Source organism: Stegostoma tigrinum, chromosome 7 (genome assembly GCF_030684315.1).
Source record: "Stegostoma tigrinum isolate sSteTig4 chromosome 7, sSteTig4.hap1, whole genome shotgun sequence".
Lineage (NCBI taxonomy): Eukaryota > Metazoa > Chordata > Chondrichthyes > Orectolobiformes > Stegostomatidae > Stegostoma > Stegostoma tigrinum.
The window spans coordinates 60,759,351-60,775,711 of record NC_081360.1 but is presented as its reverse complement, the minus strand read 5'-3'; the positions used below and the strand labels follow the sequence as shown (position 1 = coordinate 60,775,711).

Genomic DNA, 16,361 nt, shown 5'->3' with positions numbered 1-16,361 from the left:
ATTAAATATGAAGTGATGCACTTTGGTAGAAAAACAGAATAAAAAAACAGAAACATAACATTGCTCTAAAAATAAGAAATTAAATGTATCTCGGGATACTTGTGAATAAATCGTTAAGAATAACATTGCAATTCAGCAAAGAAGGTAAAAAGGCTAAGAAAGCACTGAATTTGTTTCTAGAGGGACAGCTCTCAAAGTAGTGAGAATTGTGTTCATTTAGCATATAACCTCAGCAAAGCATTGCTTGGAGCCCATCCACGGTGCTGGTCTCTGTGCTATGAAAGAAATACAGGGGAAACACTGGAGAAATGTTGCAGAAAATGCAAGAAGAAGGAATGGTACTGTAACTGAGATATTACAGTTAATAGAAATTTGAGGTTTTTCTTTTTAGATAAGAGGAAATTCTGAGGAGTCCTGATAGTCCTGATTTAAAATAATGAATGATTTGACCAGATAGATGTGTAGTGAAACTTTTCATTTGTGGAAGAACCCAAAACTTGGAAGGGTGGGGGAGGGGTTGTCCACTTGCAAGAAATCCAATCAGGAAAAGGAGAAATGTCTTTCCTTAAAGTGGTTAGCACTGGAATTCACTACCATACAAAGTGATTGGTGCACATAGGTTAAGTGATTGAGAAAGCAAGTACTAAAAAAGACTAAAAGGTTAAGTTAAGGTACTTGCAATTTGACACTAGCAGTACTAGCTGTGCCAGTTATCTTGACCTATGCTGTATAATCTGTGAAATTATTATTGGTGCAACAGGATATATCAATATAAAGTTTCATTAAAACTACTAACTTTTAAGACATTTAGTTCTAAAAATTATGCCATAGAGAGAGAGAGATTTAGGTCTCCAAATTATTGAATCACAGAATTAATGCTGTGCTGAAGGAAGCCATTTGGCCCATTGTGTCTGCACCAGCTCTATTATCTAGACGTGCAATTACTGCCTTTAGAATCGACCTTAATTTTTATTGTAATAACAACAGAGAAAACTTCTACTTCAACTCCTTCCACTTCCAAGAGACAAAGGGGCAGGCCATAGGCACGTGCATGGGCCCAATCTAAGCCTGCCTTTTCATTGGATACATGGAACAGCCTCTCCTCCACTGCTACACTGGCTATATTCCCCACCCCTTCCTCATCGATGACTGTATTGGCGCGGCCTTGTGCTCCCACAAGGAGATTAAACAGTTTATCAACTTTACTAACACTTTTCACCCCAGCCTGAAATTCACCTGGACCATCTCTGATACCTCTCTCTCTTTCCTGGACCGCTCTGTCTCCATCTCTGGTGACCACCTCAAAATCGACAAGTATTTCAAGCCCATCGACTCCGACAGCTACATAGACTTCACTTCCTCACACCCACCTTCCTGCAAGAATGCGATCCCCTACTCCCAATTCCTCTCCCTCTGCCGCGTCTGCTCCCAAGATAGGGCGTTCCACTCCTGAACATCCCAGATGCCCTCATATTTCAAGGACTGTAACTTACCCCCTCCGGTAATCAAAAATGCCCTCAACTGCATCTCTTGCATTTCCTGCACCTCTGCCATCTCATTCCCTCCCCCAACAAAAATAAAGACAGAATCCCCCTCGTCCTCACATATCACCCCACCAACCTCCACATCCAATGTATCATTCTGTATCACTTCCGCCACCTACAATCAGACTCCACACCAAAGAGATATGTCCCTCCCCACCACATCGGCCTTTTGTAGGGATCGGTCTCTCCATGGCTCCCTCGTCTCCTCCCCACTAATCCCACCACCCCGACACTTTTCTCTGCAACGGCAGGAAGTGTTCCACCTGCCCCTACAGCTCTCCCCCCACCCACCTCCATTCAAGGCACAAAACAAACCTTCCACATCAGACAGTGGTTCACCTGCGCATCCGTCAACTTGGTCTATTGCATGTGCAGCTTCCGATGTGCCTTCCTCTTCATCAGTAAGACCAAGCAGAGACTTGGAGACTGTTTTGTAGTGCATCTGTGCTATGTACACAATAAACGACAACACCTTCTGGTTGTGAATCATTTTAACACTCCCTCACATTCCTTGGGCGACATTTCCATCCTGGGTCTCCTCAAGTGTCACAATGATGCCATCCGAAAACTGGGGATGCAATTCCTCATATTCCACCTTGGGAGCCTACAGCCTAAAGCCAAAACATGGATTTCACAGGTTTTAAAATCTCCCCACCCACCAGCCTCATCCCATGTCCAACTTTCCCTCTCATCCCTGCACCTCCTTGACCTGACACAGCCTGTCCATCTTGTCTCCCACTTATCCGACCCTCCCACCGACTGACTAATCACCACCTCTCTCTACCTGCACTCACCTATCACCATCCCACCTTTCTTCCCCAGCCCCAACCCTCCTCTATTTATTTCTGAGCTTCCTTCCCCCTTCCTATTTCTGAAGAAGGGTCTAGGCCTGAAATGTCAGCCTTCCTGCTCCTATGATGCTGCTTGGCCTGCTATGTTCATCCAGCTCTACACCTTGTTATCATAGATGATCAAATATCCCTTTTCCAAAAAAAAGTGTCTAGTTTGCTATCAGATCTGTTAATGATTTGGCTTATAAAAATGAGGGATGTAGGATTTATCATTAGCATAACCCGAACATACATTATTGGAAATTCACTTGTCGCTGTTCTGAGGAAGGGTTACCGAACCTGAAATGCTAACTGTGATTTTTTTCTTCACAGATACTGGAAGACCTGCTGAGCTTTTCCAGCAAATTCTGTTTTTGTCACTAGTCACTATTTCCCAGTCAGTTATTTGCATTTATGAGTGCCATCCTTTACACAATAAGTTGTAAAGCAATTATCTGATTTGTCATTTCTTTCCAAGAGCTTTTGTCTCCTGAAAATACTCCTAATTTTTAAAGGTTTGGCAGTGTTAGAAATACAGCTCCAAAGTTTACTAAAGCAAATGATAAGGCTTGGGTTCAAATCCCACTTGTTCAGAAGTGTGTCATAACATTCTTGGATTAGTTGATTAAAAATACAAAAAACTGGATTTTTGTGGTGTATTGGTAGTGTCCCTACCTCTGAGTGAGGAGGCCTCAGTTAAAGTCGCAACCTGCTCCGGAGGTGTGTAATCATATCTCTGAACAGACTGATTGGAAAACATATTTTCTTCAGAAAAACTGGGTCCTTCCCAGTTGGAAATTGGCTTATGGACAGAAATAGATTTCAGAAGGGAAAAGTGAAAACTGCTGCTTGTGTTAAATTACAAATTTACAATAAAATCCTTTTAAATCTTAGAAAGCCTTTTACAGCTTAATTAGGGATTGGATATTAATATGTTAAATATGAGTGTTAATAATCTTTCAGAAATTTAAGCAAATGATATCCATTGGATAATTCAGTGAATCTGATCCAAAAATCTATATAACTGTATCTCTAACTGTATGTATCACATATCTGAGTCAATATTATGGATTCCTTACTTAGATTGATGATGCAGTGCCTTTGGACTATTTGTCTGAAATGCGGCCTGCAACAGTGGTGTTTGTGAATCTACAGTTTGTGGAAAGTGCAACTATGTATCATCAGTGCCAATCTATACAGGCTTGTTGCGTTGGAATTAACAATGAATTCAAACTTTATCGAGGAAGGATAAATAAGGTCTTTATGTTTGACAAGGTAAGTAACCAGCAGATGGCAGTAACATGTATTGAATATAGTTACAACTTTGTCAAATATTTCTTCTCTGTGCTGCAATTTGTGTTCCTTTCTTTCAAATCCCCACGTCATCACCACCCCACCAAATTCAGCCAATATATAACACTCAAAGTGATATTGTATAACTGAGGCAATAATTCTCTCCAAATGCAAAACTCAGTTTGGTGTGAGATTGTCACTCAGCCGTCATTAGAGTTGAAGTTAGTTACTTGGAAATCCACTTTAAGAGGAAGTATGATGAAAGATTCACCATAGACGTACCAATCATATCACATCCAATGACACAAAAGCAGTTCAGTTCTACACAGTTGCATATCAAGTAATCACAAAGAAATTGGAATTTGACTATTAACAAAATGAATTGGTAATAAAACACCATGGATTCTTTATTTCAAGACAAGATGATATACAAATAAAGTTAACTGGAAGGCTGTTGTACACACATATTTCAACTCATGCTGCTTGTAGACAAAGAACAAGTCAGAAATATACCTTCATGTTGTGTTGAGGTAGTAATGATTGACAGTATATCAGAAAAGAAACAGCACTCATTGTAATCTGCTTCTGAACCCAATTGTATGTCTCAGTTCAATGCAAATTTTAGCTCATATGCACCCTTGTGACAGATGCCCATGCAATATTTCACATCTTGCCTACCTACTTGGTGTGGTAGTCATGGAAAGGATTGATAACAGAGATGTTCAACACATGAAAAATACAAGGGACTTTGTGAAAAGTTTTGGATTCCAAGCCTAGATCTCCAAATAATAATGCACAAACCCTTGTGAGGTACGATAATGGTACATTTTAAACAGTGCATGTTTCCAAGTACTGCCTCTCCCTACCTGTGTGGAGCACTCATAAAGTAAAAACCATGCTGTCCCAGACAGTTAGGTTTCTTAACCAATGCTTTCTGTGCCTGGACAACTCTGAAGGATCCCTGATAATGGGAACTGCAGATGCTGGAGATTTGCTCCTGAGATGCTGCTTGGCCTGCTGTGTTCATCCAGCTTCACTTATTATCTGAAGGATCTTTATTATTATCTGAAGGATCCCTGTAGTACAAGAAGGAAACCACCATATGATTAGTTGTGGAGATTGCATGTTGACCATATATCACCATGACAGCAGAGCTACATATACAGGCATAGCTGAGCAGCTGAAGGAGGCAGAGCCAGAGAAGAAAAAATGGCAAGGCAACCAATTCATACCTTAGATAGTAAGAACTGCCGATGCTGGAGTCAGAGATAACACAGTATGGAGCTGGAGGAACACAGCAGGCCAGGCAGCATTAGAGGAGCAGGAAAGCTGATGTGTCGGGTCGGGTTGGGTCGTTCCTGAAGAAGGGTCCTGACCCGAAACGGCAACTTTACTGCTTCTCTAATGCTGTCTGGCCTGCTCTGTTCCTCCAGCTCCATACTTAATACAAGGTCAGTTTCTGATTCACCTGCACTCTTCCTTCTTTTACTGATCATCACTGCATTTTCTTAAATCAAATTTATAAATCTAATCATCCAGTTTTCCCTACAAAATCAACAAATTACCCTTATGCGTTCTCTTACTACCTGACTTCCACGTATTATTACTAGTCTAGTACTCCTATACAATGATAACTAAGGCAAACATTGCTCTTGGTGGAAGGCTGCTGACGTCTGATGAGGGAGTCTGTAATAAGCCTTGCAGGATTGACTCCAAGGCATTTCAGATCGTGGAACAGTCCTTATTAGACTCCAACACTTTGGCACGACTATTGGAAAGGCAGTATCAAAGGTTAATGGTATAGTAGTGGAAGGATGAAGGTTGCCATTCTAAAAGAGATTGCACTTCATGGAGCTACAGCCACTAACAAAGTGGTACCTTACCATCCTAGCAATCTTTTGGAGGACATTGGTATCATAGTCATGATGGGAACATCCTGACATAGTATGGCAGCAAGTACAGATCTCATAGCAGTCTACCATGATTGGATATATGCACTGACATGGGGAGCCGTCACTCCCACACTGGAAGCATGTGTTCCAAGATCTGTACAGTGCCCTGTGTCACTACTGAGCTGGAGACTTCCATGCCCATGTACTGCTTCATTACAAGAATGTTTGCGAGAATGATACCTGGACTTCAGGGATTGTTATGTGGAGAAATTATACAAATTAGGCCTACTTTCTCTAGAATTTACAAAATTAAGGTCTGATCTCTTCGAAGTCTTCAAAATATTTACAGGAAATGACAGGGTAGATAAAATGAACTATTTCCACTGTTTGGGGATTCTTGAACTAGGTAAATTGTAAAAAAAAAATGCTGATTTATAATAAATGAACTTATCATTTTGTTTTCATTAATTTCAGGGCTGTACATTTCTGTGTTGTTTTGGCCTTCCTGGTGACAAAGGAGAAGATGAATGTGCAAATGCTTTACAATGCGCACATAATGTTCATGAATTCTGTAAAAAACTTAGATATGTCAGGTAAGCAGGTAAAATTGCTTAGATTTACAAGAGAGGTCATAGAAAATCTAATCAGTTTGAACTTTAATGGTCCTGATCAAAACTTTAAGTATTATATTTTCCTGTGTTTTCAGTGTAGCATCTATTGGCGTCTCAACTGGTCCTCTATTCTGTGGAGTAGTTGGGCATCCTCTACGCCATGAATATACAGGTAAATAGAAAAGTCATCTTAAAACATAACCAGAGTGGTAGATTTCCTGTTTCCATTTTTTTTTTACCTTTTGGGTTATTTAGTTTAAATTTAAAACAAATTAACAGAATGAAGTCATTCTTTTTCTGGTTAGCTGGGTCATGTATTGAATCAACATACTGTACCTTCATTGTGAGATAAAAGATAACTGGCAGGTGCAGGAAGTCATAAATGAAATCAGAAAATGCTGAGAAAAAAAGAACACCTATTCATTTAATACTTACTAGAAATACTGCCTTATGAACATCAGATTTTCAGAATAAAAAGTTAATTTATATTTGTCTTTCACTTCTAAATCATTCTATGATTCATCTTGGGAACATAAAAGCAGCAGATATGCAACATTAATGATTGTGTCTTAGAGTGAGTGTACAGCAAAAACCATTTTTGTGCCTGAAGACAGGACTTGACTGACATTTTCCAAAAGGGATGGTGATACATCACACTGATGGCCATGAGTTCCTACATTGATTAGATCAATGAACGTTTAGATACCATAGTCCCCCAATTAAAAATATTTTTTCATCAATTTCTTAACACAGTATTAGCTATTACTGCGCTTCACTTGGTAGGAATGGTTTAGGGGAACAAAAATCAAACAATTTAGAAATTTTGGAAATGGAGAAAGCTGGGAAAGGAGAGCATCATTTGCTTCTCACAATTGAGGGCTCATTTCAGTCAACATTTGAAGAAAACGGAGCATCCTTGAAGTCTTTTCCTAATGTCAAATCTCAAACAAATTAACAGTTTATAGCAAAGGATGTTGATTGGTTGACAAGTTGATTCTGAATTAGTTGAGACATTTTCATTAAGAATACACCAAGGAACAGTTGTTTTCCATACATTTGTTCAATTCAAAAATGAAATAATACCTACGCATGTTCCTTGCTCCTGCAGAGGGCTAGTCCTTGGACATGAATAAGTACAGCTCCTACCAAGCACAATTGAACCATATGGCATACCTAATTACAAACCTTCATTTTTATTAGTGTAATTTTGAGGGCATTTAATATTGTTCAGAAAGTGCTGTCCAACCACAGAATAGCTTCAGAATGGTCATTACATTCTGCATCTCGTAATTAGGGCTGATTAAATATTGTTATTACTCCACCATTGTGAAGAGCAGGATGGATATGCTGTTTGGTATGATCCATCAGTCATTGAGACACATGGTCTACCAAGCTGGCATCAACTGGCACTGAAAGTTATTTACCAATAGCAAAAATTACTTTCTACTTGCCATGTGGAGGATTTTGTTGAACTTACAGTGTAAGGAATATAGGGATAAGTTCTCCATAAGCAAAAATAACATGTCGAGATATTATAGATAACAAAGTGTGAAGCTGGATGAACACAGCAGGCCGAGTGGCATCTCAGGAGCACAAAAGCTGACGTTTCAGGCCTAGACCCTTCATCAGAGAGGGGGATGGGGAGACGGTTCTGGAATAAATAGGGAGAGAGGGGGAGGCGGACTGAAGATGGAGAGAAAAGAAGATAGGTGGAGTGGAGAGTATAGCTGGGAGGTAGGGAGGGGATAGGTCAGACCAGGGAAGATGGACAGGTCAAGGAGGCGGGATGAGGTGGTAGGTAGGAAATGAAGGTGCGGCTTGAGGTGGGAGGAAGGGATGGGTGAGAGGAAGAACAGGTTAGGGAGGCAGAGACAGGCTGGGCTGGTTTTGGGATGCAGTGGGGGGAGGGGAAGAACTGGGCTGGTTGTGTGGTGCAGTGGGGGGAGGGGACGAACTGGGCTGGGTTTGGGATGCGGTGGGGGAAGGGGAGATTTTGAAGCTGGTGAAATCCACATTGACACCATTGGGCTGCAGGGTTCCCAAGCGGAATATGAATTGCTGTTCCTGCAACCTTCGGGTGGCATCATTGTGGCACTGCAGGAGGCCCATGATGGACATGTCGTCTAAGGAATGGGAGGGGGAGTTAAAATGGTTTGCCTCCCATTCCTTAGACGACATGAATCCCTTGGGATATGTGTTCCCTCCTGCACTACGATGCTCTCTTAACCAATACCAGCACCCCTCTGCTTCATTTTTTTCCTTTCTCATTTTGTCTGAACATCTTGTGCCTAGGAATACTAAATACCTAGTCCTTCCCTTCCTTGTACCAGGGTTCCCTGATATTGCCTCAAAATCATATTACAGCATCTATAAGTTGCCAATGGTCTCAATGTGGACTTCAAGAGCTTCAAAATCTCCCCTCTCCCGACTGCATGCCAAAACCATCACAGCTCATCCCCGCCTCCCTAACCTGTCCTTCCTCCCACCTATCCCCTCCTCCCACCCCAAGCTCCACCCCATCTCCTACCTACTAACCTCATCCCGCCTCCTTGACCTGTCCATCCTCCCCGGGCTGACCTATCTCCTCCCTATCTCCCCACCGACACTCACGTTTACTGGCTCCATCTCCACCTCTTTGACCTGCCCATCTCCTCTCCACCTATCTTCTCCTCTATCCATCTTCTATCCACTTCCCCGTCCGTCCCTATTTATTTCAGAACCCCCTTCCCCTCCCCCATTTCTGAAGAAGGGTCAAGCCCATAAACGTCAGCCTTCCTGCTCCTCTGATGCTGCTTAGCCTGCTGTGTTCATCCAACTCTATGCCTTGCTGTCTTAAGACAACCAGCAACCCTGATTTGGATTTCGTTACTTTCTCCCTTACTCTGACCTCATCTATTGACTTTCTATTCTCTGTGTTAGTGCTATCTGTTTCTCCAGGTGTTTTGTACATGCTGGTATTCCTCTGTAATGTTCTCTTTTGGTTGTCACAAATCAGCTGATGTAATTAAGCCTTTGCCAACAGCACTAGCAAAACACCCCTCGAGGAGCTCAGCCCCATCTCTGATCAAATGCAACCCGTCTAGTTAATACAGATGCCATGTCCACTAGGGCCAGCCCCAGTGCACCAGGAATTTAAAGGCCACCCTCCTGCACTGTCCTTCCAGCCACATATTTATCTGTATTATCCTCCTATTTCTATACTTGCTTGCATTTGGCAGTGGGAGTAATCCACAGAGTACTCACAGACGTTTGAGATCCTGCTTGCTAATTTTCTACCTAACTCGCCAAATTCTGACTGTAAATCACATGCCCTATCATGTATTTGCTATTAACACCAGCATGGACCACAATCTCTGTATGATCAGCTTGCCCCAGAAGAATATTGTGCAGCCACTCTGTGATATTGTTGAGCCCAGCAGCAGGAATACAGCCTACCACCTTGTAGTCATGTTGACAGCAGCAGAAATATCTATCTCTTCTCTGAACTGAAGAAATTCCTTAATACTACTGCTCTTCCAATCTAATTCCTACCCTCCTGTACAGCTAAGCCACCTGATGTGCTATGTGATTGGTTCTTGCTGCACTCTTCTGATAGGAATCAGGAATTACCAGAGCAGAAAACAAATTAGTCAGCAAAATCATCTCAAGGAACTCCTGCACTAACTTTATAGTTCTTTTGGACTGCCTAGTGGTCACGCATTATACCTCCACACCCCTATATTTTGGTGTGATCACGGTCCCTAAACATGCTATCCATGTGGTCTTCTGACTTGTAGTTGTATCAATGGGACTTCAAACCTGCACTACAGCTGGCTTTATCATTGGAAAATGCAGCAAGTGGAGCATATGAGTTACAGGATATTCCATTGCAAGTAGACACCCTCGCCAGTCCAGCCGAGTTTGGGGAACACCACCTGAGTGAAGGCAATTGCATAGCCTCACTCAGCACATATCCTGATCAGAGGGACTCCAGGTCAGTCCACAGCAAAACCCCAAAAGAAAGCCAAATCTTGGCCAAACAGTCAAAAATTTCTTTGGGGTCTGGGCCTGCAAGCCATTGTAGTTGCTGTTGGTCTGTGGTCTCAAGACAGCAAAAGGGTCCCACTGGACCTAAATGGAGTAAGAGAACTCATAGGTCTGTATCCAGGCGAGCGCACACCCTGGAGAGTGCACCAACATCTGGCTCGGAACAGTAAGATCATTTGGCAAGGCCCAAATCAGAAGCAATCAAAATAAATGTCTAGTTAAATGTTTACCCAGACTTAATGGAGGAAACTGGCCCAACAATTTCAGCGATTGAAGAACCAATTATTAATAAAATGTATTCTGGCCTCTAACCCTTAAGTTTGCGGAAGACCTCAGCTAGATTGAGAACCCATGCTGGGGAACCTATACAAGTTAAGGGTACAATTTCAGTTCTGGTCTCTTCTAAAAAGCACCTGGTTCAGTTATGACTGATTGCAGTAAAAGGCTTGGGCCCAAGCTTGACGGGGAGAAATTGTTTGAGAAAGATTCACCTGTATTGTCTTAACATCTTTTGATTAGAAAATGGCTGCCTGAGTAAAGTGCTAATTGAATGCCTAGAAGATTTTCAGGAGGGACTATCAAAGGAGCCAAGGCTACATTGCACGTTGACCAAGAAGCAAGTCCATGATTCTTCAAGGCCTGCTGAGTGCCATTTGACTTATGGGCAAAAGTAGTGGCACAAATCAGAAAGTGGAGAGTGAAGCAATTGTCAAACCAGCCCATTTTTTGGAATGGGCAGCACCTGTTGTACTGATTTGACACCGCATGGGTCAGTTCACCTTTGTGGGAATTTTAAGCAAATGGTATACCGCTTTTTTGCAGCTGGATAAATATCCAATCCTTCGCATAGGGGATTTATATTGCAAAAAGAAGCTGGACATTAGCCATGCTTGCCTGCAAATGCAGAAATTCCCAGAAATATGCTACAATTAATACGCATAATGATTTGTAACAGTAAGCCACTGGGCGACAGAGAACATTCTACAAAGTCTACCCATGGTGGCCATTTAACTACATGATATGATAATAACAGAGAAGACTAATAAAGACCGCTTAGAAAACTTGGATGCTTGATGTTTCTCCCAGCGGGACATATGCCTTAGAAGGGAAAAATGTGTATTCCTGGCACTCCAAGTGACCTACATGGTCTATGGAGTTGACAAGACTGTGTTAAAACTATTTTAAGCCCTGGTGCTTATGTCTTTCTGTGGGAGGGTGAATTATTACAGAAAGTTCACACATAACCTGGTCCCCATCCTGGTGCCTTTGCATCAACTCTCAAAGAACGGTCAGGCTTGGAAATGGCCAAGCCGTAGCTTTCAGGGAAGTGAAGAAACAGCTATCTAAGATATTGGCACACTATGATCTCAAGTGAGATATGGCATTGGCATGCGATGTCTCTCCTTACAACATTAGTGTAGTATTAGCTCATAGTTGACACAATGGAGGAGAATGCCTAATAGAGTATGCATCCAAGATTTTCGCAAATGCAAAACGTAATTATTCCCAGATAGAGAAGAAAGCTTTGGCTGTTGTATTTGGCATCAGGAAGTTCCACCAATACCTTTACTGACATAAATTTGTAATAATCACAGTACACAAACCGTTGCTAGGTCTACTTGAAGAGGACAAGGCAGTGCCACCCATAGCTTCAGACTGAATTCAGTGGTGGGCTCTAATATTAAGTGTATATAATTGCAAGTTGGAACACCATCCAGGGAGCCAAGTAGCAAACGTAGATGTATTGAGCCACCTCCCACTGGCAGATATACCATTGATTGTACCGCCACTGGAAGAGTCCATAATGGTTTTAAATGCTCTGGACACACTTCCAGTCACAGTTGACCATATCAGACATTTGATGCAGAAAGATCCGGTCCTGGTGAAATGAAAACAGCTGGTGATGATGGACGAAGCCAAAGGCCCATCACAACCTGAAGTGAAACATTTTTGGACCCAGAGAGATGTCATGTTATCATGGGCGAGCAAGAGTGATTGTCTTGAGCAAAAGTTGCCACCAGATACTGGCTGACCTCCACCAGAGTGGAGTTTAAAGGGAGGCAATCGCCTAGTGATATTATCCCTGGACAGTTAATCCAGAGACACAAGTGGCGTTCTGGAGACCTGGGTTCAAATCCTGCCACAGCAGATGGTGGAATTTGAATTCAAAAAATATCTGGAACTACAAATATAATGGTGACTGTGAATCTATTGCCGATTGTCGGAAAAAAACATCTGGCTCACTACTGTCCTTTAGAGAAGGAAACTGCCACCCTTACCTGGTCTGGCCTACATGTGACTCCAGACCAACAGCAATGTCATTGACTCTTAACTGCTTTCTGGGAAATTAGAGATGGGCAATAAATGCTGCCTAGCCAACGACGGCCTCATCCTGTGAATGAATAAAGGAGAGCCATCCAGCTATTTCCAAAGTGAAGATGTTGGTGTGACATGATGTTTCGTGGCCAGGATCGGATGCAGATATAGCTGTGTTAGTGGGACAGAACTGAGCATCAACAAAGACAAAAATTGCTGCCAGCAGCTCCCCAACATTTGTTTGAATGGCCAGATAAACCCAGAACTCGGTAACATGGTGACTGTTCAGTTGTTTCATCGGCTCAGTGTTCTTACTCATTTTGAATGCTGACTCAAAGTGGCTGGATGTACATAGAGTTCATTCATTCAACATGGGAATGGCACTAGAAAAACTATGTGCTTCTTTTGCAATACATGGACTCCCAGAAGTATTGGTCACAGATAATGGTCCATTATTTGCAAGCAAAAAATTTGAGTATTTCCTAAAGGCGAATGGTATTTGTCATATAAGGCCATCTTCATACCATCCATCATCCCATGGCCTGGCAGAAAGAACAGTCTAAACTTTGAAGGCAGACATAAAAAAACACCTTACAGCTTCATTAGATACCAACTGTCCTGGTTCCTATTTGATTATAGGACCACCCCTCAGGCAACTACAGGGACAGCTCCAGCAAAGTTGCCAATGGGGAGAAGACTCTGCACCAGGTTATACCTAATCTTCCTAGACCTGGGTGCAGGGGCCAAGGTGAAATGACATCAGGAACACCAATGCCAGATACAAAACTCTGCTAAGAAGGAGAAACATTTTACTTAAGGGGATGACATTCGGTGTTAGAATGATGGGAGTGGCCCTGCATGGGTAAGAGGCATAACCAATGCAAGATCAGGCCGAATGACATATAAAGTTTGGATAGGTATATAATGTGGACCATATGAAAGCTGCAAACTCACAAACGGTGCAGGAGCAAAATGTGCCTCGCTCCTCAACTGCCTTTCCAATTGTTCTGGAATCCATGGATCCTCCCTGTCCATCAAATGTTGAAGATACCTCACAATCTGAGAAGGACATAGTAGATGTTCCCACCTCAATGCCTTTGCTGCCTAAAGAAGAGAATTAATTTCTTTCCCAGATGCCCCGGACACGAAAGGTGAGCCATTTTGCATTGCACATCACCTGTACCAGAGGCAGAGATGTAGAAACCTGACCATGTTCTAAAATTCCCCAGCAGGGGCTACAAAAAAAAGAGAACTGACCTACGTTTTCTGACTCCAAGGGAGAAAAATGTAGTGATTGTAATGGGGTCAGCAGGTGGATACTATAGAATATGAGTTCCTTGATTGGGGCTGTTAACCTGGTCCAATGAGGGAGCCCTTGCTGACAGATATAAACAAGAGTAACAGAGGTTCTGTTCAGTTTGAGAGGTGGCTTTGGGGAGCTGGATCAGTGTCAAGGATTCTCTGCATGTAAATAAAGGGTGACTTGATGAAGGGATACCAGCCTCTGTGGAGTTATTTCAGAGTTCTTTGTCTTTCATCCAACTTGCCAAATTGCCTCGTATCAATTTCTCTTAGCCTGGTGTCCTGTTACGTACAATCTGACACTCCTTTGCATCATGAATTTGGCTCCCTGGAACACCTTGGCATAGATTTGGTTCCTGACTAATTCATTACTAATGCTTTATAGACAATAAAACAATAAATAACATTTATGCATACAAATTATTCATAACAAAAGCAGTATATGTCTTCATATATGTCAACCATGAAAGCAACATGATTAATCAGAAAGTCCCAATCTATTAAATTTGCCATACATGTTACAGTCATCATCACTTTAAACTCTTTAATTTAGAAACATAGAAAAATTAAAACATTTAAAAAAGGAGTAGGCAATTTGGCCAATAAGCCCCTGCTGCTTGACAGCTTTAGCTTCTAGAATTCTGTGTTTCTTTCCTAAGTACAAATGAAATCCTTTTTTTATTTCTAATTTATAGTGATTGGCCGCAAAGTAAACTTGGCAGCACGACTGATGATGCACTACCCTGGTGTGGTTTCTTGTGATGAAGAGACACACTATCATGCCAAGATGCCAGCTTCCTATTTTATAGAACTTCCCAAACGATCTATGAAAGGTGTGGCAAATCCAGGTACCATTTACCAGTACCTCTCCAAAAAACACCAAAAGTAAGTAACAATTTCTGAAAAGTAGTGTGAATATCTGTCCAATAAGAAAGCCATTCTTGTTGATTTAAACATTGAAGAACTGAGAGCTTCATGGTTTTTGCTTAGTGCTATAAAAATATTGAAAAGCCAGGCAAAATAGAGGAACTGTGAAATAGATGTGGGAAAAGGCTGTCTTTGTTATTTTATTTCAAGAACTAATATACTGTACACAAATAGCTAAAGCTACCCCTGAGAAAAATATCAAAGTGATAATTAATTACCTTGGTATTTAAACCAAGTGTGAATGCAAACTTTGACAGTAATTTTAAAAACAGCAAATATTCAAAATTAGTTTCAGACAATTTTGTTCCCACATGATCCTGAGCTTAACTTTTGCTTAACATAGTGTCATTGACTTTCCGAAAGACTTCAATAAGGGACCAGATAAAAGGTTACCACACAAGATAATAGTTCAGTGAAACAATTTCCCTTTCCAGCAGATGTTTTTTGTTAAGTGAAGTTCATGGCATCTGTCCTGCCATGGCTCAGAGCAACGTGACTCAGGGAGGTTGCTGCTCTTCAACTCAGTAACTGTGCACCTGGGTGCTTGGTAGCCTTTGTGGTGATATTGCACAGCTGGAAAAGCTGACAAGCTCACCATTGCTGGGCGCTTGAGATGTTCATACTGATGGCATCGTATTCACAGCACACCACTTTGGAGGCAACAGTCAAGGAACTGGTTCTCACACTGTGATGCAGGTAGATGGGGTGTTGGAGCGGAAGGCAGTCTCTTCTCCTGCATGCCACCAGACACCATCAACCAGGCCTCATATTGTAGTTTGTTGTGTCCTGGATGAAATGGGATGGTCAATGATTTTCTGTACTCCACAAGAGTAAGTGCCACAGCCTTCTCTCTGGCTCCTCACACTCAGCATTTTCTCTAACTTTACCACTGTCCATGCCTCTTATCAAGGTTCATGGGTACAAGTTTAACCGCTAAAGTCAATACACAACCTCTCACCCACAGCATGCTCCCAAACTACTAACCTTTCTCTCCATAGCCTGCTTATTTACTTATTTACTGGGGAAGCGTCACCCTTTGTGTTGCTCCTGCATCACCACCAACAGTTTTTCCATCCATTTCCGTCAGAGTCAACCATTTCCCGCTCTGTCTCACTGCAGAAAAAGCTAGCCAACCCTCAACCTGACGTCTCCACAGCACCCAACTGATCTGCCTGCAAGTGCCAGCTTGGTTGCCATTGACCTGCAGGATGGACTGTAGCCCAATCTGCTAGGATATGGATCCCTGGACTCTGATAGGACCAAGTACCTGGCTAACTGTAGCCAAATCCCTGAACTGGAATAGGATAAGCTTCTTGACTGATGATGGTGGTGGTACCTCCGACTGACCACTTTTGTCTTCCACATATGGCCATTTACTTGAAGCACATTTGTTGCATAAACTGCTGGCACACATGTAAATGTGTGTCGATGTAACACAACGCTGTACAATCACTGACATGTCAACACTTTGACTGCTCAATCTTCCTCACTGAGATAAGCTGCCCATCTGACTGTCAGCAATAAAAGCAATGCAAGCCACAGAGGCTGACATCTTGTAACTGACCATTAAAAAGGCCAGGCAAGAAGGTAAGTAATGTGATGCTTACAGAGGCTGGCAGC

The 16,361-nt window shown here is 42.1% G+C and overlaps 1 protein-coding gene across 1 annotated transcript in view; it reads left to right on the top strand.

Moving 5' to 3' along the window:
* Positions 1–16,361, top strand: part of LOC125454013 (adenylate cyclase type 10-like) — a 161,679-nt gene that overhangs the window by 22,348 nt on the left and 122,970 nt on the right. The window contains exons 8-11 of the mRNA XM_059647653.1: positions 3,458–3,649; positions 6,034–6,152; positions 6,266–6,342; positions 14,510–14,699. Of these exons, the coding sequence (XP_059503636.1) occupies positions 3,458–3,649; positions 6,034–6,152; positions 6,266–6,342; positions 14,510–14,699 (578 nt within the window). The remainder of the gene's footprint in view (positions 1–3,457; positions 3,650–6,033; positions 6,153–6,265; positions 6,343–14,509; positions 14,700–16,361) is intronic.